General features: G+C 39.6%; 1 protein-coding gene across 8 annotated transcripts in view; it reads left to right on the forward strand.

Annotated features, from left to right (window-relative positions):
• The window catches only part of ccdc33 (coiled-coil domain containing 33), a 56,540-nt gene that overhangs the window by 7,487 nt on the left and 29,511 nt on the right, over positions 1-19,542 (forward strand). For 6 of the 8 annotated variants that reach the window (XM_037768062.1, XM_037768060.1, XM_037768068.1 and 3 more), the window contains exon 5: positions 106-108. The exons of the other annotated variants lie outside the window; for them this stretch is intronic. In XM_037768062.1, coding sequence (XP_037623990.1) covers positions 106-108 — 3 coding nt within the window. The remainder of the gene's footprint in view (positions 1-105; positions 109-19,542) is intronic. 8 annotated transcript variants of the gene reach the window in all.

The following is a 19,542-nucleotide window of genomic DNA, read 5'->3' on the forward strand; positions in this document are numbered from 1 at the left end:
ATAGCTGAAGTGGATCAATATTAAGGATCACATTGCTTCCATTGGGCACAAAAGCAATCAAACCTGTTTTCCTTTCATAACAGAAATGATTGTAGCATAGGAAAGATGGTTTCTTATCAGTGTAGGTATTGGTTTCTACCTGGTCTCCTGTCAGCGGAGGGATTTTGACCCGCAGTCATAAAATGTTCCTGTTCTGAGGTGTGTTACTGAAGCAGTTGTTTTCTGAGAACAGAGATAAATGCCTGGTTACTTCTGAGATAAGGGAATGTTACACTGTTGATGTAAATGCCTTTTATTACAGTTTGATTTAACAACAGATAATATTTCTACCTGCGGTGCGTTGATAACCTCGTCACATAAGTTGTCTATATAACACAGAAAGTTGTAGATTATACATGGATTTGTGCAGGAAAGAGTTTCGTTTTGAGTTTCAAACACCAGACCCATCCCCACTCTGTCACCATTAATGGATTGCAGCGATTGCTTTGAAGACGGGGAAGTGGTCAGCGCGATGATTTGTAAAAGTCACTTCAGCACAAATGGCCAGACGACCGGGAATCTGGGTGTTCTCTGAAGCTGACGGCAAATCCCGTAGAGACTGCAGTGCCGTCACACCGCGTAGGTCTCCTGCAAAGATCACTCACGCCAGACTCCATTAGCAAAAGGCTGCTCTCCACATGTCACTGCTGGAACAAAGGCACATGTATTCATCCAACACTAAAGGAGGAATGCTAGCAGCCATAAATAAGGTTTTGGTAAACACGGTCTGACACGAGAAAACGCTTGTGTAATTTATAAAATACAAGGTTTTGTAATGCTCAAACTGGAGTATTTGCTTTAGGGCTTGATTGAAGTGTTCAGATCTGCAATGAAATGACTTTCAGATAATCTGAACTGATGTGTTTCAGAGTCGGGATCAGATGATGAAAGAGAGCAGTGATTCTTAAAGACAGGAGTTGATTGTCAAAGCAACATTTGTGTCACCTCCTGCTACTGTGTTGGTACTGTGTGTGTGCTGTTTCATCATGAAAAGGTGCTTGCAGTTTTGCGCTGTAGATGATAATATGTGATGTTATTTCTGCAGCTCAGCCTTTAGTGCACTATGGAATTATCCACACTAGTGCAGTGCCTGTTCGGAACCGGATTTCTGGTCCACAGAAGTTCTGCTTGCAGCTCTGTCGAGAACCGCGGTAAGTGTGAGGTTGATTGGATGACCGGTTCTGGAGATATGCGAAGGGCAGCCATACATACTGTACATACATATATACATACATACATACATACATACATACATACATAGACAGACAGACAGACAGATGGAGATTCCTTCCTTTATAGTTAGATGATGCTGCTACAGCGCCACCTATTGGCCAAATGGCACCAAATTTGCCATGATCACTCAGACATCGTATCTACACATATCCACCAAATGTGGTCACAACAGCACAAGGCTTTCAGGAGATATGACATTTTTTTGTAATATAAGCCCTACCCACAGCATTGGAGCTAACGTTGTGGGACAGCTATAGCAAAACTGTACGGAACATAAAAAATTGGTCCAGAGATGTTCTGTACCAAATTTGGTGACGATTGCTCAAAATTTGTAGGAGTAGTTGTGAAAAATCAGATTTGGACAAAATTCAAATTGGTGGAAAATCACTTCAGACACAAATGGGCGTGGCTTATATGGATAGATTCGTCTGGACCCAGGGAAAATAATATTTTAGACTTATGGTTCAAAAGTTGTAGGCCAAAACATAAAGTTCATTGTTATAGCGCCACCATCTGGCCAAATTGCACCACATTCGACACTGCACTGAGCAATGCACCCGCCAAATGTGAAGTAGATCAAGTTAGCAGTTCTTAAGATATGAGAATAACAGACAGACAGGTATAGTTAGATAGAAGAAATAAACATCGCAATCATTCAGCAGTAGTGCTTTTATGCACTTTTTGGGAACATCTGCCAAGTATTATGTTACTGCATTTGTGATCATGGTTTCCCTGATGTATTATCAGTATTGGTTTTGATATCCAGCTGCTGTCACAGTGACATCATGGTATTGATTTCCCAGATGGCTACCGTGGAGAACTGAGTCACGTTTCCCGGAGAGGGTTGACGATAAGCCAGTAAAGGAAACCCCCTGTGGGCATGCTATGGGCAGGGCAGACTACATCATGTCACTTCTTATTTTTTACTCTTTTTTTTATATTTTTTATTGCAAGGCTCTGAAATGCTGCTTCAAAGATGATTTATGAGACACTTTTCATAACATCACAGTCCTTACCTTCCTCAATAGGCTGAGATTGGATCATAAAAATGCCTCTTTGAGCTCAAGGAGTCATCCCGCTCTCTTTCACGTGACCTTAATTAGAACGGCGGCAACAGATTGTCATTTGCATGGACGTGCCCCAGTGAGTAGATGGGAGGTGGCGTGCAGATGGGGGAAGGATAGTGGCACTTCAGAGCCAGTTTGCTTAACAGACCCCAAAGGTGCAGTCAATTCAGAAGTGTTGTTATTGCAGCTAATTATAATCGTGGATACATTTGTTTTGTCTTTCAAAATGAGAATAATTTTGTGTGCAGAGGTGTACAGGTGCAATTTGTGAGAAATTAAAAAGCAGAATTTATTTTATCAGATTTCTATAAAGCGAATTCAAAAAATGTCACGCCGTTTATCATCTCCATTGATCCATTAATATGTACGACAGATAAAGAAACTCTACAGAGCATCATTATTTTTCAAAGTGTACTCTGATCTTGACAAAAGATCCGCCTTATACCTGCTGGGAATTTCTGTCTCTGGAGAACAGGAGCCGTGCAGCGCTGCAAGACTCCTCCTTTCATTTAGTAGGCAGCAACATTTAGATGTTACATGCCTTCGGCTGTTTGCTTTCAAGTAAAAAAAAAAGCCTTTGTTCTAGCTTGATGTAACATCTATTCTGTGGTATCAGATTGTGATTTTGTGTGGTTATTGCATTGTGTCATGAAATGCGTGTACATGTTTGTGTTTCCACTGAATGCCGGAGACTGAAAACATAATCTGCCCCATCAGGTATAGTCAATCAGGAAAAAAAACAAGACGCAACAACAACAGCAGAGTGGTTTATTGACTTGGTTTCTTGTTTTCGCCTGTGTTCAATAAATGTTCCCGTAATAATTAGAATCAAACATGTTTTTATTCTTATCAGAATCCATAATTTTTCTCTTAATAAGCACAAGGATTGTACAATATTACCTGCAGTTTTGCCCTCCATGAGACAAATCATCTGCCCTGTTTTGAATTTGTTTTTGTAGATCATTATCTCTCTCATTTGTCAGGCTAGTTGTCAGTTATACACATGCTACTGGCCAGTTTAATATCTCACATCATCACTCATACTGTTATCAAGCGGCTAACTACGACTCATGCAAATATTGTCTGCAGTGATTTGCATTTGCGCTGCAGACACTGATCAATGCTCTATTGTGTCTGCACTTTCGTCTCCTGTATAACTGTAGTAGCACAACGATTCCCTCACATATTATCTCACATCACATGTATTTCTCTGATAAAACACAGGCCACAGAAAAAGGAAGAGAAATGTTTATTTTGCTGTACTCCATATCCACTGTTCCCCTGTATTGAGTATTGTGTTGACCGACAGCTAGAATCCCTGAAAGCCTCTGCTGACATGTTATTGCTCTGGGTCAGAAACAGGCAAACAGGAGTTAGCCTTCATTCTCCCCCATATCTCCTCTCTGCACTTCCTCCCTGCTTTTTTTTTTTTTTTTTTTACAGTCCACTATCTTTCTGCCTCCTTATAAAATGTCTCGCTATACTCAGAATTATTGACTAGTCTGGATTCCCGTGAGACTGAGCTAGTGGCGTGTTGTTGTCCATCAGCAGCAGCACAGAGCTTTTTTTTGAATCCCCAAACCAAAATGATTTATCATGTTCAGAGTCTGAAGCTGAATCCGCCCTGCCATCTAATAACAGCTACATACTGTACTGATGGGCAGAAAATAGTGTATGAATAAATACATTTTGAATGAAATGAATTGGACTGCTTTAGATGACTGAATGCTATATGCTGCATACAGTAAGAAATACGTTTATTTTATATATTTATATATATATATATATATATATAGTACCTTTTGCTCAAACCATGTAATCAATTGACCCAGTCACAATAACATTGGCGATGTGACAGTGGCGTTGCTCTGGTGTAGAATGGAGCCCTCATTAATGTTATTAGTAACATGTGTTTTTGTAGCTATGAGGTACAACTAAATGTTTGTCATGAAAAAAAGTCCTATTCTTGGTTTCCATTGATTGGCTTGTTTGTGTGTCAAAATTTGCACTTTGTCAAGGTCAATTCTTTGCAGGAAATAGCTTCTGCAGATAAAATACTGAGAGATATGACACACTATCTGCAGTGACACGTATTAGTTTAGAAAACACTTAAAGGAACAGTGTGTAACATTTCGGGGATCTATTTGCAGAAATAGAATATGATATTCATGACTATGTTTTCATTAGTATATAATCACCTGAAACTAAGAATCATTGTGTTTTCGTCAGCTTATGCTAAATTCATTCTACGAGCAACAAAAGCAACATAATGGACAGCGTGGCCAGCTACATTGTCACAGAGTTGCCGTTGACGTGTTGCTCAAGTGCATAGTTTTTGGACAACAAAGGACTCTATGGCATAGAGTAATGCGCTACATTAGCCTTTGGCTACACAGAAAGTACTTTGGATCAATTCATTGTTGGGTTTTGTCTTTTTATGGGATTCGTTAACGATAATAAAACTATAGAATATCACCATCCTTTCACATAATTCAAAATTGAATGGCTAGTTCCTGTTGGTAATTAATGCATATACACATATATGCATAATGTGTTGAAACTAATGATTACATTGACTCAGTTTCATCAGTGTGTCTCTAGTTGACTGTCAAGTTTTTATCTCATTTTGACATCACTCTCTCTCACATCTATTTAACTATGAATAGTCTCCACAGGCACGTCTTGTTGAATCATTCAAACTTGACCGCAAGTTTTTGCCTCAATATTTTTATCTCTATAAGCTGATGAGGATATTCTTAGAAGCCACCTCTTCGTGATGGGTCGGTTTTCATCATAATTGTTTAAACTCTGCAACCTGAGGCTGCGCCTGGAAACCGCAGGTTGTGCGGGGGAATGTTGATTCACATGGCGCTGGAGAAGACCTTGCTGCTGAAGATGAATGCTGCTTCATTGTGCTTCATTGTCCTCAACTAATTATTCCAGTGACAAGTGTGACATCACCCCCTCCCAGCTTTGAACAGAGGTTTTTGAACAGTATTGAGTGGCTCAAGGTTGCCGTCAGATGTGACTTTATATTGGCTTGAAACCCTGCTATGAAAAGCTGCTGCTGCACGTACAGCAGTATGTGTTGTGAAATTACCTGTTGCTTAGGAACCAGTGTGACTTGGTGCATGAGAGCAGGCTTTGCCAAGGTCTTTGAACACAGGAATCCTTTGACAAGTATTACTCAAATGTAAATTATTGATATTTTCTATGTATGTTACTATGTGGCTCAAATTTTGAAGCAACCTAACTATTTCATCTTCTTTGAAAAGATTTAGTACACCTGGAAATCTCTTGTTTTGCTAATATGAACATGGTTGTGAATGATAATGCCACAATCAGCGTATATGGTGTTACTCATTCACTCCTTAGCATATTGTTTGCACATTTCACAACCACCCAAAGGGATGTGTAAAAACATATTTTTCAGGTTTACCGAGGATCTTGGGGATGGAGAGGCGTTGGGGAAACAACGGCCACATGTTCGGTCCTGGAACGAGGGTTGTCATTGCTCATTGTCACTGTGCATGGTGATTAAATCCTTCACCGCTGAATGAAAGACATGGTTCACAGCTATTATTTAACATAGTGTGAGTGTCATATCTGAAGTGTTACACAATACTCCTATTTGAAGATGACACAATCCCAATAATGAACAACATCTGGGACTCTTTTCTGTTTAGGCTCCCCTCAACACCGTTCGTAGCTATACCTACGAAAAGTATTCTTTTCCTAAAGTATCTTTTCCTAAACCTAACCAAGTTGTTTTGTTACCTAAATGTAACAAAGTTGTTTCCTGTGAAGATGGAAGTTTATTTTGAAAAGACTGCATGTAACGTGTGGAAATTGACACATGTTGGTGGCCATTCGTAGGAAAACGCACGAAAAATTTGGAATAACTTTACGTAAGATATCATACAAACTGTTGTATGAAGATACGTTGTCTTGTGAACCGGAGTGCACTTTTCACCAGTTTAAAAGGCTTCAGCTATAGTTTCTAAAACTTTGAAAATGTGAGAATATTCTCATCAAATTATGAATGGGTCTTGCAATGTTTAGATTGATCCCCCTTTTTTTTTTATTTTTTACTCTTTGCTTCTGTTTGTATTTAGTTATGACATTTCTTTGGGGAAAATGTGCTAAACGTTTTCCACAAGAGAACTTGAACTAAAAAAAAATTGTGTTATCCATATTTAAATAGCCATTCTGCAGTGTTTAGCCTTTGAAATAATAAATTATTATTAATTATTAATAGACTTAAGTAAAATGCCAATATATCCTAAAGAGGGTCTTGAATATGCTGGCACTTTACTGCCAATGAACACATTTAACTATGTGGCAAAGGAGGGTAACACTTGATAATTAATCTCCAGCTGAAATAAAAGGGCATCCAGCAAGTGATCCTTTACAATTAAGGTGCAATCAGGTGCAACATCACAGATGTTGCCCGAGATTAAAAAAAAAGAAATGAGTAATTTCATCAATAAATAAAAGAAAAACCTACAAAAATATGCAGACACGTTGCTGAACTGAGAGAACTGTGTGGGGGCGAATTTACAGTCAGTGGATTTTAAAAGCAGCTAATCAAAGTCTTATTATTGCACAAAGGCAAAAAAAGGCCTGTCCTTGATTAGTGAATACCACTGAAGGAGTGTGAAGCCTCGGACACCGTCCCACCCTTTCTCCCTGATTAGCACTCCCACTGTGAGGAAAAGCGCGGGTCGAATGAAGGCGGCAGACGCAGTCGCCATCAGTGGGGGCAGCATCAGAGGAACAGCAGCACTTCAAATGGAGGTTTTCAAGGCATACAGTCATAAATTTTTCATCTGCAAGCGGCTTTGAGGCAGCAGAGGGGGCAGGCTCCAATTGAAGGCTTCTGACAACAAACCAGGGCTTTCAGAGACAAAAGGTAGACGGGGGAAGGGCACTTGAAAATGAGAAACAACAAAAATCCTTTGTTTACAATAGATGAACAAAGAGCTGTAAACAAAGTCAGCGTTTAGCTGCCGAAGTGGCAAATATCACGCCAGCAATCAGAAAGATAATGGCAGAGCAACAATTGTGAATACGTGTCTCAAATATTGGCTGCCACAACAACAAACTTGAATAGATTCATAAATTACAGTTTGTTTTGCAGTCATCTTTTTTTATTGTGTGAACACCGAACAGCTTTTTCCATGAGGGCGTACATTGCACATTATTTAGTGAGCAAATATTATAAATGTTTTTAAAATCCTATAGTTGATGTCGTACACACTCCCTGGCCACTTTTCTATGTACCATCTAATGCAATTCAACACAACAGCTCTGCCATTAATTCCACCTTTATGAAGTTTACGATGTTACATTTTTGGTGATGTTGTTGGAAATGTATAAATTAAAATACATGTTAAATATTGAGGTTATAGTTAAAGGTACTGGACTACAATATATTGATAAGTGTTTTTAATTTCTGTCCTCCGTATTTACCTATATGAGTGTTGCCGAATATTAGAAACACCTCTGAATATAATGCAGTCAGGTACAACACCACCACCACTATGACCTCAATGCTAAAACATATAATTGAGTAAACACCTCTGACAGTGTACAAAATACATTACAATTAATAAAGTTAATACTAATTAAACATTACAGGCATCATGACAGTATTGGATTGCATTAGATTGTACAGGTGTATCTAATAGGGGTGTCGCGATATTGACGCGATTTGACGGGGTATTGACGATAACCGTGATATTTTGAAATGAAATATCAATATCCTGTTGATAATACACACATGATAACATCATGTAAATAATCCAGCACCTCCTTAATAGTTACAGACCCTCTCTCCACCTCCCTACACTTGTATTTTGAGTGTAATCATTTACCAAAAAAGACAAAATGCACAATAAACAATATTTTATAATTGTCTATAGATATCACGATAATATCGTTATCATGAATTCTTTTGGCAATGTTAATTGTGAAGTGAAAATCTGATTTTGTGACGGACCTATTATCTAATAAAATGGTTGCTGACTTTTACACAGCAGTTCGTTGATTTTCATTGAACAGTTTTGTCAAAAATGACGGCTTTATAATGGCATTCAGCTTTTATTTTGAAATGCACATTTCATGTACTTAAAGCTCACAGTATAATAATGTGAACACCTCTTATTCTAAGCATGAACTAGAGCCAAATGTGTATTTTTAGCACAGTCCTTTTTTTGGTAGCTGGAGTCTTATTAGTATTCTGTAAATATTGAATGGGCACTTTAAACACCCTGCTGTTCAAAGACGGCACACTATCTCTTTCAAAATTCAGAGATAAAAATATATTGCTCGTCTTTGTGCAACTAAACTTCACCAAAACCATCCTGGGCTTCTGTGTCATTATGTTACAGGCGACTCTTTATCTGCAGGGTGAATCAGAAATATGAACCAGTGCTGTGGTAAATGCATCCTGGCCATAAAACGCTGCCCCTCATCCCGTGAGCAGACAGTGGAGCTCTGCAGACCGCCTGCAAATTTAATGACTGATTTTCCCGGCACTGCTGAATCCTCTGGGTGCTGCAGAGTCTGCCTGGATGCTAATGCAGCCTGACATCTCCAGCCTTGTTTAAACAGCCCATGTTATCCTGAATGGGCTACTGCAACGGCAAATTAAAGGCAACTTTGATACGAAGATCTATCTCAACACTACTGCTCTACTTTTTCAGTACACTCAGATCTCAGCCTCGTCTGATTTGATCCTGAAAATATTGTGTAGGCAGTTTGTGGAAGATGACAGCGCTGTCCTCGTTTCAACACAAAATACAAGATTTGGCTCATTTACTGTTGAGTCGTGTTTTTATGTATGCAGCGTTCAGAGAATTTAACATGTCAAAGCACGATTCAATATAGTTTGATGCTTCATACAAAATTTATTCTCATACATTTCACATATAAGCCATCGTCTCAGCTGAGAGCAGTGACACACGCTCGGTAGAAAAATCTTCACATGCGTTCTCCTAAAAGGTTCATAAAGCTGACTTCAGATGATGCTTATTCTTTTGTTTAGAAAACATAATATGAAAATGTAGTTATTTTAAATGTTGTTTGACACTAGACCCTTGATTACTAGCCAGTTGATGTGCAGTAATCCCAGTTGTCCTTATAATATGGTTCATCTTGAAGTTTGGGAATCTAGAACAGATGTTACTTTTGGAAAAAAAGCTTTATCCTCACTGTGGCAGTCAGTTGTCAGTGTCACCACATCTCTGTGGAGATATTGCATGAATTAGAGATTATAGCTTCCTCACTGCTAATCAGTGGCTCGAGGCAGTTTGGCTTAATCCAATATAAGTTATATGATTAAAGGAGAGGTTCACATTTTTTAAAGTGTGTCTTAAACAGTGGGCTACCTCCGGGTCTGAAAAGTGAAGCCATTGCAGAAGTGTCTTAAACCTGCAATCTTTCTTTCTCATCTGGTTGCAAAAAGAAGTCAGATTATATAGAAGTCTATGAGAAAATGAGCCTACTTCTCACTTGATTTATTACCTCAGTAAACATCGTAAACATGAGTTTATGCTCTCAATCGCTAGTTTCAAGTCTTTTCAATACAGCATGATGTTCATTTAGTAAATTATGGTCCCTTTTAGAGTCACATAGACCATAAAGCAGGGTATACTTAAGGGCGTGGCTACCTTGTGATTGACAGGTCGTTATCACGGTGTTGTCCGGTCTGGGAGTTGTCTGTGTTTTCGTTTTACAACTTTAACCCTTTCACAGTGTGTTTTCAGTTCATGAAAGTTAATTCTAAACTTTTCGGTTGCGTAAAAATGTCTTATTCAGCGTTCAGTTGTACTTAGCTACACCCTCTCGTGTCACTTCTGGTTACATAAAAACAAGATGCCGTTGGCCAAAAAGCCGAACTCAAGGCTTCAAAACAGCAGTCCACAAACCAATGGGTGACGTCACGGTGACTACGTCCTCTTCTTGTATACAGTCTACGATCTTAAAACAATACCAGACATGAACATATTTACGTCAAAACCGTTTTTGCTTACTGTAATCATTCCTTCCGTTCATTCCCCTTTTTTCTTGTTTCTATAGACAATGTTACCATGCTGAGCTGTGGCTTCAGCCTGCTGAAGCGTCATATTACTTTCATATACATTTTGAAATTTATTTTTGCGCACCTGACTATTGTTTTAAGACAGACTTGAAAAATTGTGAACCTATATTTTAACAGAATTGATTGTCTCATAGGGTAGGATTGCCCGATAAATGTTACTTCCCCTCACATACTTTGTCCTAAGTGAGAAAAACGCTGATGTTTTTATTAATTTCTAATGGATATTATGGGTCAAAATCCATTAATCCCAACCTGCAAGCCAGTTGAAAGGATTGTGAGTTTGACGAGTGATGGTGGAAACATATATGTATGTGGTGAGTCCAGATCCAGCAGTGGCATCTAGATGAAGCTATGCATTTGTTGAAGAGATTAAGGGCGGCGTGGTGTCACAAGGGCGGTCAGGCCTCGAGCTGTATGACTGGAAGCAGGTGGCACGTTTCTTACGTCCTGGCTAAGAGGGATTAGGCCTCTGAGGGGAGAGGGAGCATATTTGATTAGCCTGTTCAAAGGATTGGTTGGATAGAGGGCTGTTCATGTGATTAGCCAGGCATTTTGAGCTGGACTGATTTCTGTGGAAGTGGGTTTTATAACATCTTGTGAAACAGAACAGTGTTATTTCAGTGGAAAGGACCTCTTGCCTCCTCTGGAATTTAAAAAAAGCTGGTCAGACTCTGCTGCATGTGTGCACACAGTATGGAAAACAATAATGTACTGAGGAGTTGTTTAATAGATTGGATTTGCTTAATAGATTACTTGTTTGGTAGCATGTAAGTGGAATATTTTTTGTACATATACTTTAAGCAGGGGAATCCATTTTATGATTATAGATTTATAGTGACTTAGTTCGTGTTTGTGAAGTTTTAAAATTAGGTTTCTTTGCTGGAAACAACCAGAGTTATGTTATAGTGATATTAACCTGTAGTGTATTGTACGGTGGCCCTGAAGATAAACACAACTTTTTAGAAAACACCATGACGACGTGAATCTCCGCTGTGTGACGTACAGTTTAGGGAAAGAGTTCTTCAGAAAAACTCACTGGCTTTATTAGAACAAATAAAATCGTCTGAGCGTTATCTCCTCAGTATGTTGCATATGTTTGCATCTCTGCATTTCACACGCAGAGTGGAGTGGTTGAGTCCTGGTGGGCGGAGGAGTCAGGAGGTGACCCGCTGCACCCACCAGCCCACACACAGCCCCTCCCGTGAGGAGCTGCAGTCCTACAGGGAGGGTGAGCAGCCAAAGAGTGCAACACCACCAAATAGGATGGAGTGATTGGGTAATGTTGTGTGGGCTCGGCTTCAGATTGTACATTACGGTACAAAGAGCTCAGAGCATGGAACATGATCCGTCTGGGTCAAGGTTTACCAACCTGCTGGGGCTCATTTCATTGGGATGATTTCTGCCGAATCCCATCTGAATTTATGTGACATGCTAAAAGCCATGAATGTGTTCAAGCAATCCTACTCTATCTGCTGCTCAAAGATTAATTGGTCTTTTAATCCTGTAATTGAACGTGGTAGAGAAGAAACAGGCAGGAGAGAGGTCTTTCAGTATTTATGTTCAAAGATGAGACTGTTGTAAATGCAGAGCTGTGGAGTGCAGCATTTTTAGCATCGCTGCATGTTGTTAATTGCTGCACTCTGAAAGCAGTTACCAACATGGGATATGTCAAAATAGAGAAGATATGACTGACACTATAACTGTTATGAGATATCATAGTTGATTGAGATCATGTTTGTTGTGCAGGCACCAGATCATAGAATGATGAAGCTGTTTGTAGAGCTTTGGCCAGTTAATGCACATTATGCTAGGCCATGCTCAGGTATGGATTTAACCTTTACCACTCTCCCCCTCATTTTCACAGACCCATTTTTTTTATTTTTTAGGGGGGTACAGGGGGTCTTTAGTGGGAGATTGCAGGTCAACAGTAGATGTCACATAGAAGTAGTGTCCATCATCTGAAAGCTGGGAACCTGAAGATTAATGTGAGATGCAGCTCAGCACTGTGTCTCAAGTTGTTCTAGTCATAAATCAGAAAAAAATGTATTCATTAATTAATTAAAATAAATTTTGAAAGGATAAAAGGGCTCAGAACATTATGATAGAAGTATATTATTTCCATTCCCATGCTCTGTTATGTCTCATAAGTTCTTGCAGCAATTTTTGGGTTGATACCATTTGTTACACAGATTTGGTGCTAAATTTAACCATTTTTTACCGATCGAGAATTAATAAAAATTATCAATAATCCCTCCAACATATCACATTAAGACACCAAGACATTGAGGAAGACCAAATCATGCTGTGATTTGGTGTCAAAAACGTTTGACATTTGGAGATTTCTGCAAGAATTGCATTTGTCGGCGATTGGATGGTGAGCACTTCTTTTCTGGAAACTACTCAGAAACACCCTTATTGTCAATATACCTAGGAAAGCCATAAATCCTCTGAATGCCCTAGGTCTGTAGTTTGTGGCTGTAGAGTTTCATGAGGCTGTGATTATCTTAGAGGTCACCACAGGTCATTTTATACAGTGATGTCAAGTTAGAAAAAATTGTCTCACTATAATGAAATGGCTCTTATGGGGACTAACATCATCACACATGAATACAATTGGGCTCATTGGATCCACAAGAGTCTCAGCTTTACAGTGATATCCAATTCATGTAATTCCAAGACTGTTTAGGGACCCCAGTATGTAGAAAACATTTTTAGAATATCTTGAGGTCAGAGGTCAAGGTACCCCTTTGAAACTCGCCATGCCAGTTTTTCCTCGCCAAAATGTAGCCCTAACTTGGTGCATTATTTATCCTCCTTCCCGACAGTGGTTGGTACCAATGGATTCAGTATGTTTCATATGAAGCCGGTACCTTTGTTTTAGCTCTAAAACTGAGCCTACAATCTCGGATAGACAGTAAAGTCGGCCGAGGGCGCCGGCACCCTCAAGGGGTGGAAGAGGTTAATACCTTAGTTATTTTTCATTTTCAGCCACACTAACTGACTCAAAGTGAAATGCAGAGCTCTGTTTAGGTGCGATGATGCAAATGTGTCTTCAAATAAATCTCAGTGTTTAAAAGCAACCCACAATTTCTAAAGTCCCATCACTGCTTTCACCAATACAGCTAACCTTTCAAGCACTGACTGAACTCCCAACATCAAGAGAAGAGAAACATATTGATATGCATGTGTCTCTGAAGTCTCTCTGCCACCGAGGAAAGACGTTAATTTGGAGGTGAAAATTTCGGCTTATGCTTCTGAGAAACTGTTGCACTTGACTGGCCTCTTTCTGAATATTAACGCACCATATTTTCCTCAGTGGTTTGTTGGGAATATTGGCAGCAAAACGCACATATCTGTGTAAAAATTGCTTTGCCTTGATGTGCTCGACGGCCCAGGAAAAGACTTCAGTGATGGTGATAATTGTCGAGCATGGGTCTGCTCATTCATGGAGCATGGTGTCTGCCTGTTAAGTGACAGAATAATTACACACGAGGCTAAATAGGGCTCTCAATGAGCAATAGCAGTGGATGTGGAGGGAATACTGATGGTCCAGCAATGTTTCTGAAGCCTCCTCCCTTTGTTCGAGTCTCTGCTTTATTTGCCAACGGCAGCCTCCTCCCCTCTGCGGCGAAGCGAGCTCATTGGAGGACGGCAAAGTCACGGGTTGACGATCAGGTCCGCAGAGTGACGGATTCTAACTGTTGCTAAGGTATTTTGAATTGGTTAGTTGACCATTAGAGGAGTTAATTTGCTGTCCGTCTTCACCTGCTGAATGCTAGGAGATGGCATGGAATGTGTTCAAAGTGTGAAATCTCAGGATTACTCAGTTTCTCATCAGCGGGCCAGACAGTCTGCACTATCACTTGCTGTCTGGGGTGTTGACGGCTTCAGGCGATATTTGTTATTGAGATTTGACCCGCATCGTGTTGGATTTCTTTATATTGAACGTCTTCTAAATCCTCTGCCAGGAAGAATTTGGCAGTGACTCCCGCTGTCTACAGATAGGTCTCTTTTAAATAGGAGTGGGAAGAAAAGCTCAGGTTCACCCTCAGTTCAGAGCTCATGTAGAGGGAAAGCTACAGTATTTCAGCGCTGCAGACTGAGATGTCATTGAAGGCAGGAGTCAGAGCTCCCTTTAAACCCAGTTATCTCTGCATGTATTCATTGCATACTGCATATGCATTTTCAATCTCTGAATTGCTGTATTTCTAGGAATTAATTTGTATTTTTTCCTGTTCTCCATTTTATTTTATTTTTATTTTCTTTACTCATATTGCATTAAAAACAAAATGAATCCATTGGTGGTTCCATTGCAAAAATAATTTGTGTTGTAGCCATGATCTCTATTCTCCTTTTTTAATTAACCTTTATTTATTTTACCAAGAAATCCTCATTTAGCTTAGAAATCTACTTTCCAAGAATGTCCTGCCAATATAGACCGCAAAAACAATGAGTTAAAGACAAACAGGTAACACAGAATATGCCACAAATCAGAATAAACCATAATCAGAATCAAAATCAATTTTATTTGCAAAGTATATACATACAAGGAACTTGTACAGTATGTGAGTTTTATGAAACGTACTTGCACAGAAATATAAATAACAGCTAGGAGAAAGAACAACAAAGCTGGACAAATAAAGGTGAGGAGTAGACAGGACTGTTATGTACACAAGTAGTGAAAAAAATAAATGTGTATATAGATATTACATAAATATATATAAAAAGCACCAATGACCAACAATAAAATAAGAAATAAAATAAAATGTGTGTATATATATATATATTGATATTATTTAAATGTAAACAATAAAAATAGTACAAAGAAATAAATACTGAATGGATATACATGGACCGAATTATGTACAGCATATAAAGATGTCTATTTACTATATGTACAGTGAGTAGGAGTAGGTATATTGACAGTAATAATCTTTATTTGTATAGCACCTTTCTAAACATAGTTACAAAGTAACAGATGATATGTATATATTTTTAAAAAATTGTGCATTAAAGACTGTAAAATTTGAATCAATAACAGCAGCACTGGATATTTTGGTGTTAGAGGGGAATAAAATGTTGAATATATATATATCTGTCTTTGTATCTGCTGTGCCAGCTGACAGTCGGAGCATCACCTCCTCCTTGTGTTAACACCCCTGCAGCCTTCACACAGCTACCATTTGGAGCCAGTCCAGGTGAGCTCACCCCTCCACACAAAGACACACGCTCCAAAGTCTCTTTCTGGATAACAAACTGGTGCAGAGAAATATGTTCTGTAACACTGTACTGAAGGTGACAATGTTTTTGCGTACCTTTCACCGCCTCCCTGCACCTCCCCCTGTCGTTTGATTGGTATGACAGGGCCTTATAAGCTCAGTCGAACGCCGTCAGCACTTGTCTCCTGTTACCTCTCTGCTCTACTACCCTCCTCCTGGTTCTCTAGTTTAAATTTAGGCTCACCTCAGACCACACACACCATCGTTATGTCTGCGATATCGAGGGGAGATGAGAGCCGCTGGCCCTGTCTGTGATTCTGGGGGAGCTCATCATCCCGGCTGCGTGGAGCAGCATGAGGCTGGGCTGCCTGGGACTGTTGGTATTGAGCAGGGAGGAGCGCCCCGGGCACAATCCATCAAAAAGGAGCTGTTTGCACTGTGGGAATAGACATGAATAATCCATGCTTTCTTTACCCTTTCCTGTGTAACTATGCGTATCCCATTACATTCTCTGTTGCCTTTTCTTCAAATATCCAAACATTTTTATTTAACTCAATAATGATTTTATAATATCCAGACCTTATCTACAAATTTAATGTATTTTGTACAATCTTAAAAATATATTTCAGAGAGAAGCAAAGCTGATATGTTGTGCAGATTGATATGTTAGTTATCCTTTATTTAGGTTTACTGAGTTCAAGATCACATTGAGATTACCTTTTAAAATAACAGATTTTGATTTATGGCATTTATTTGATGCATCAAACCGGTGAAAACCGGTGAAAACCGGTGAAAACCGGTGAACCGGCGACAGGGTCAGACCCAAGGCTCATTGATGCACGTGGGGCACGAAGGCTGATCCGTGTTGTCCCATCCAATAGAAGAGCTACTGCAGCTCAAATTTCTGAAAACGTTAATGCTGGTTCTGATAGAAAGGTGTCAGAACACACAGAGCATCGCAGTTTGTTGCGTGTGGGGTTGTGTAGCCGCAGACTGGTCAGAGTGCTGTCATAATGTTATGGCTGATCGATGTTCTTCTTTTGCACATCAGTCAAGATTTTTCTTGACTTGCAAATATGGATCTATAGGAGGTCAAATTAAATGCATATCATTCCTACTGTGCTACTATTAAAAGGAAAGTAAGTCAAGGTGAACAATCACCCTTCATCATGTTTATTATGAGATAATATTTATGACTGTTTCATGTGGGCAGGCCTCATTTAACTGCTGTTCTTTTATTTGTAAAACTATTTTGAATTAACCAAACTTACTAGCACTAGTAGCACAAAACATTTACATTTATCATAGGTAATGCCATGTACTACAGATTTGCTCGCGACTCCACACACCTTTGGCCTGAGCTCCGCTATATTCTGCTTCACACAGTAGTAGTATTGAATATCTCTGTGATGCTTATTATATATTACTGAATCAAGGTCAGTATAACTGTGGGCAGTAATACCAGTAGTGCCTTTTTCATTTTGTGGTTATTGGGACTAAACTGCAGGGTCAGTTCCAGCGGGGAGATGAAGGACTGGAGGACTGGTTTCAGGTTAAATCAGCTTGAATCTGGTCTAACTCGGCGTGTAAAGAACAGATTTTATGGATGAATCGGGCTTTGGGGGCTTTCTAGTTTGCAGTTTTTTTATTGTGGTCGTAAACATTGATTTGTGCAGCGTTTTTAATGGAGGACCCTCTTGAGAGATCTGAGCTGTAATCACTGTTTGTGAAGTTCTGTGGTTCTAGTTCCCCAATGACAGATGCTAGCCTTGCTAACCATCAACAGTATTTCTTGCCAGGTGAATTATGCAGTGAATGCTGCCGCTGCTGAGGAGGATTTATACTACAGTACTGGATTATAGTTTAATGGACTACTGCCCCACTGTGGCAGCAACATTGCTGTGCCCAAGTGCTACATTGTGCCTGTTTCCTTCCTTTTACCACTCACATTTACAACCTTCACTGGGTGTGAGGTCAGCACACTTTTCCCCATCCAACATGAGCTAGTTTATAAATTTATTATCATCCCCACATTTTCCTCTATTGGGCTGATAAATGGATTAAATCCTCTAGCGGTGATGAATATCCAGGGAGGGGTTAACGGGCTGTGGATTCGAGCAATTATAATGTGGACAAATCATTTTGCTTTAATTAGATCTTGGAATATCTGATAAGATACCCAATCGCAATTTTCCTTTTTTGCAGCTCTGTGCCAGCGAGATGAAAAAGATGCTAACTTAATCAAGCAAAGTGAGAATTTGATATGAACTGAATCTTTCCATTGATCTTCTGCCCACCAGGTGGTATTGAATAGCCTGAGTTTAAATGCTTGCATGTGATACTGCATAACTTAAACTGACCAGTAGAGATGTGCCATGTTTGCAGATTGGACGGCGTGAGGGATTTGTGGTCTCTCTTTCTACTCCTGCTCAATAAATCAGTCTTGCTTTTAGGCGCCCCTGCAAGCTTTGGAAAAGCCCCCTGAAGAATCCTCTAAAGTAGGTCTTCTGCCTACCGTGGCTCATATTGTCCCTTACTATCACTCAAACAGGTCAGTCAGAAATAATATCCCCCAGCTTTTATTCTGCCTCCATGAGCAGTATAATCAATATGCTCTGGGTGTATTGTGCAGCTGGTGGGCGAGGCCGGGTGCTTCTTACAGAGAGGGCAAATGCACACCAGCATGCGCATATCCTGCAACGCACTAATGCACCTCAGGGCTCTGACATCAATTAAGAGAGACAATGGACAACTGGCCTGTGCATCGCAGGCTAAAGAGCTTGAACGCGTGAAGGGAATGTGGGCGTGTATGTCGTGAAAGGAACCGCCATTACTGATTAGACCTCTGTTGAATCGACATTTTGTCACCAATGTCTACCTTTTAGATCTGGGTCATTTTTCATCATCTTTTTAAAGGAATAGTTTGACATTTTGGGAAATACCAATATTCACTTTTTTTGAGAGTTGGCTGATTGGATTGATACATTCATGTTTGTACCAAGCGGCAACGTTCAGTGCTGAGACATGAAGCCAACGCGGTACAAAAAAACGTTTTGGTCTCTATAGCTAATTTCCTCATTCATGACAACTATACAGGTGGGGAATTTTTATACGAGTCATCCGTTTAAATTATATTAAACCTCAAAGTGAGGCATTATTGCGGGTGTTGCCACTTTGAGTGACAGGTGGGTCGCCGTACCAGGTCTCTAGTTGCTAGCTGTCTGCTCTGCTGCGTCACCCTTGGCCCGCCTCAGCTCCACCGATTCACCTCTTTGCCCATTTTTGGATTAGCTGTGAGTTTGGCTGCGTCGTCGCTGCCAAGATGGCGACAACCGGAGCCACCCACTTCGAGCTTCACAAGGGCTCTTCAGAAACCTTTGGGTGACGTCACGGAGAATACGTCCATATTTTACACAGTCTATAAAATAAACCACCACGTAAAAAAAACACAATATGTAATTTTTACACTTAGTTTTTGCACGGAATAAACAAGGCAGATATAGCATATTAATTAGCGAGCTACAGAGGTTCTGGTAGGTGGATTTTGTTACCTTTGGACAGAGCCAGGGTAGATGTTTCCAATTCTTATGCTAAGATAAGCTAACCGGCAGCTAGCTGTAGATTCAGAATAAGTGTACAGGTATGACAGAAGAATCGATCTTCCCGTCTAATGTGAAAGCAAATAAGAATTTTTAAAATGTGTTAAATGTTTCTTAAACTATTTCTTTACGGGTCATACTGTCCTTCCCACAGAGTCATCTTAAAAGGAAAAGATTTGGTTTTTTTATAATTAATTTCCTTTCTTATAATATACTCTACTAGATGTTTATTATTATTTCACATTAATAAATCAGTTTTATCTCACTTTTCTGATCTCTGA

The sequence above is a fragment of the Sebastes umbrosus genome, chromosome 4, assembly GCF_015220745.1.
Source record: "Sebastes umbrosus isolate fSebUmb1 chromosome 4, fSebUmb1.pri, whole genome shotgun sequence".
Lineage (NCBI taxonomy): Eukaryota > Metazoa > Chordata > Actinopteri > Perciformes > Sebastidae > Sebastes > Sebastes umbrosus.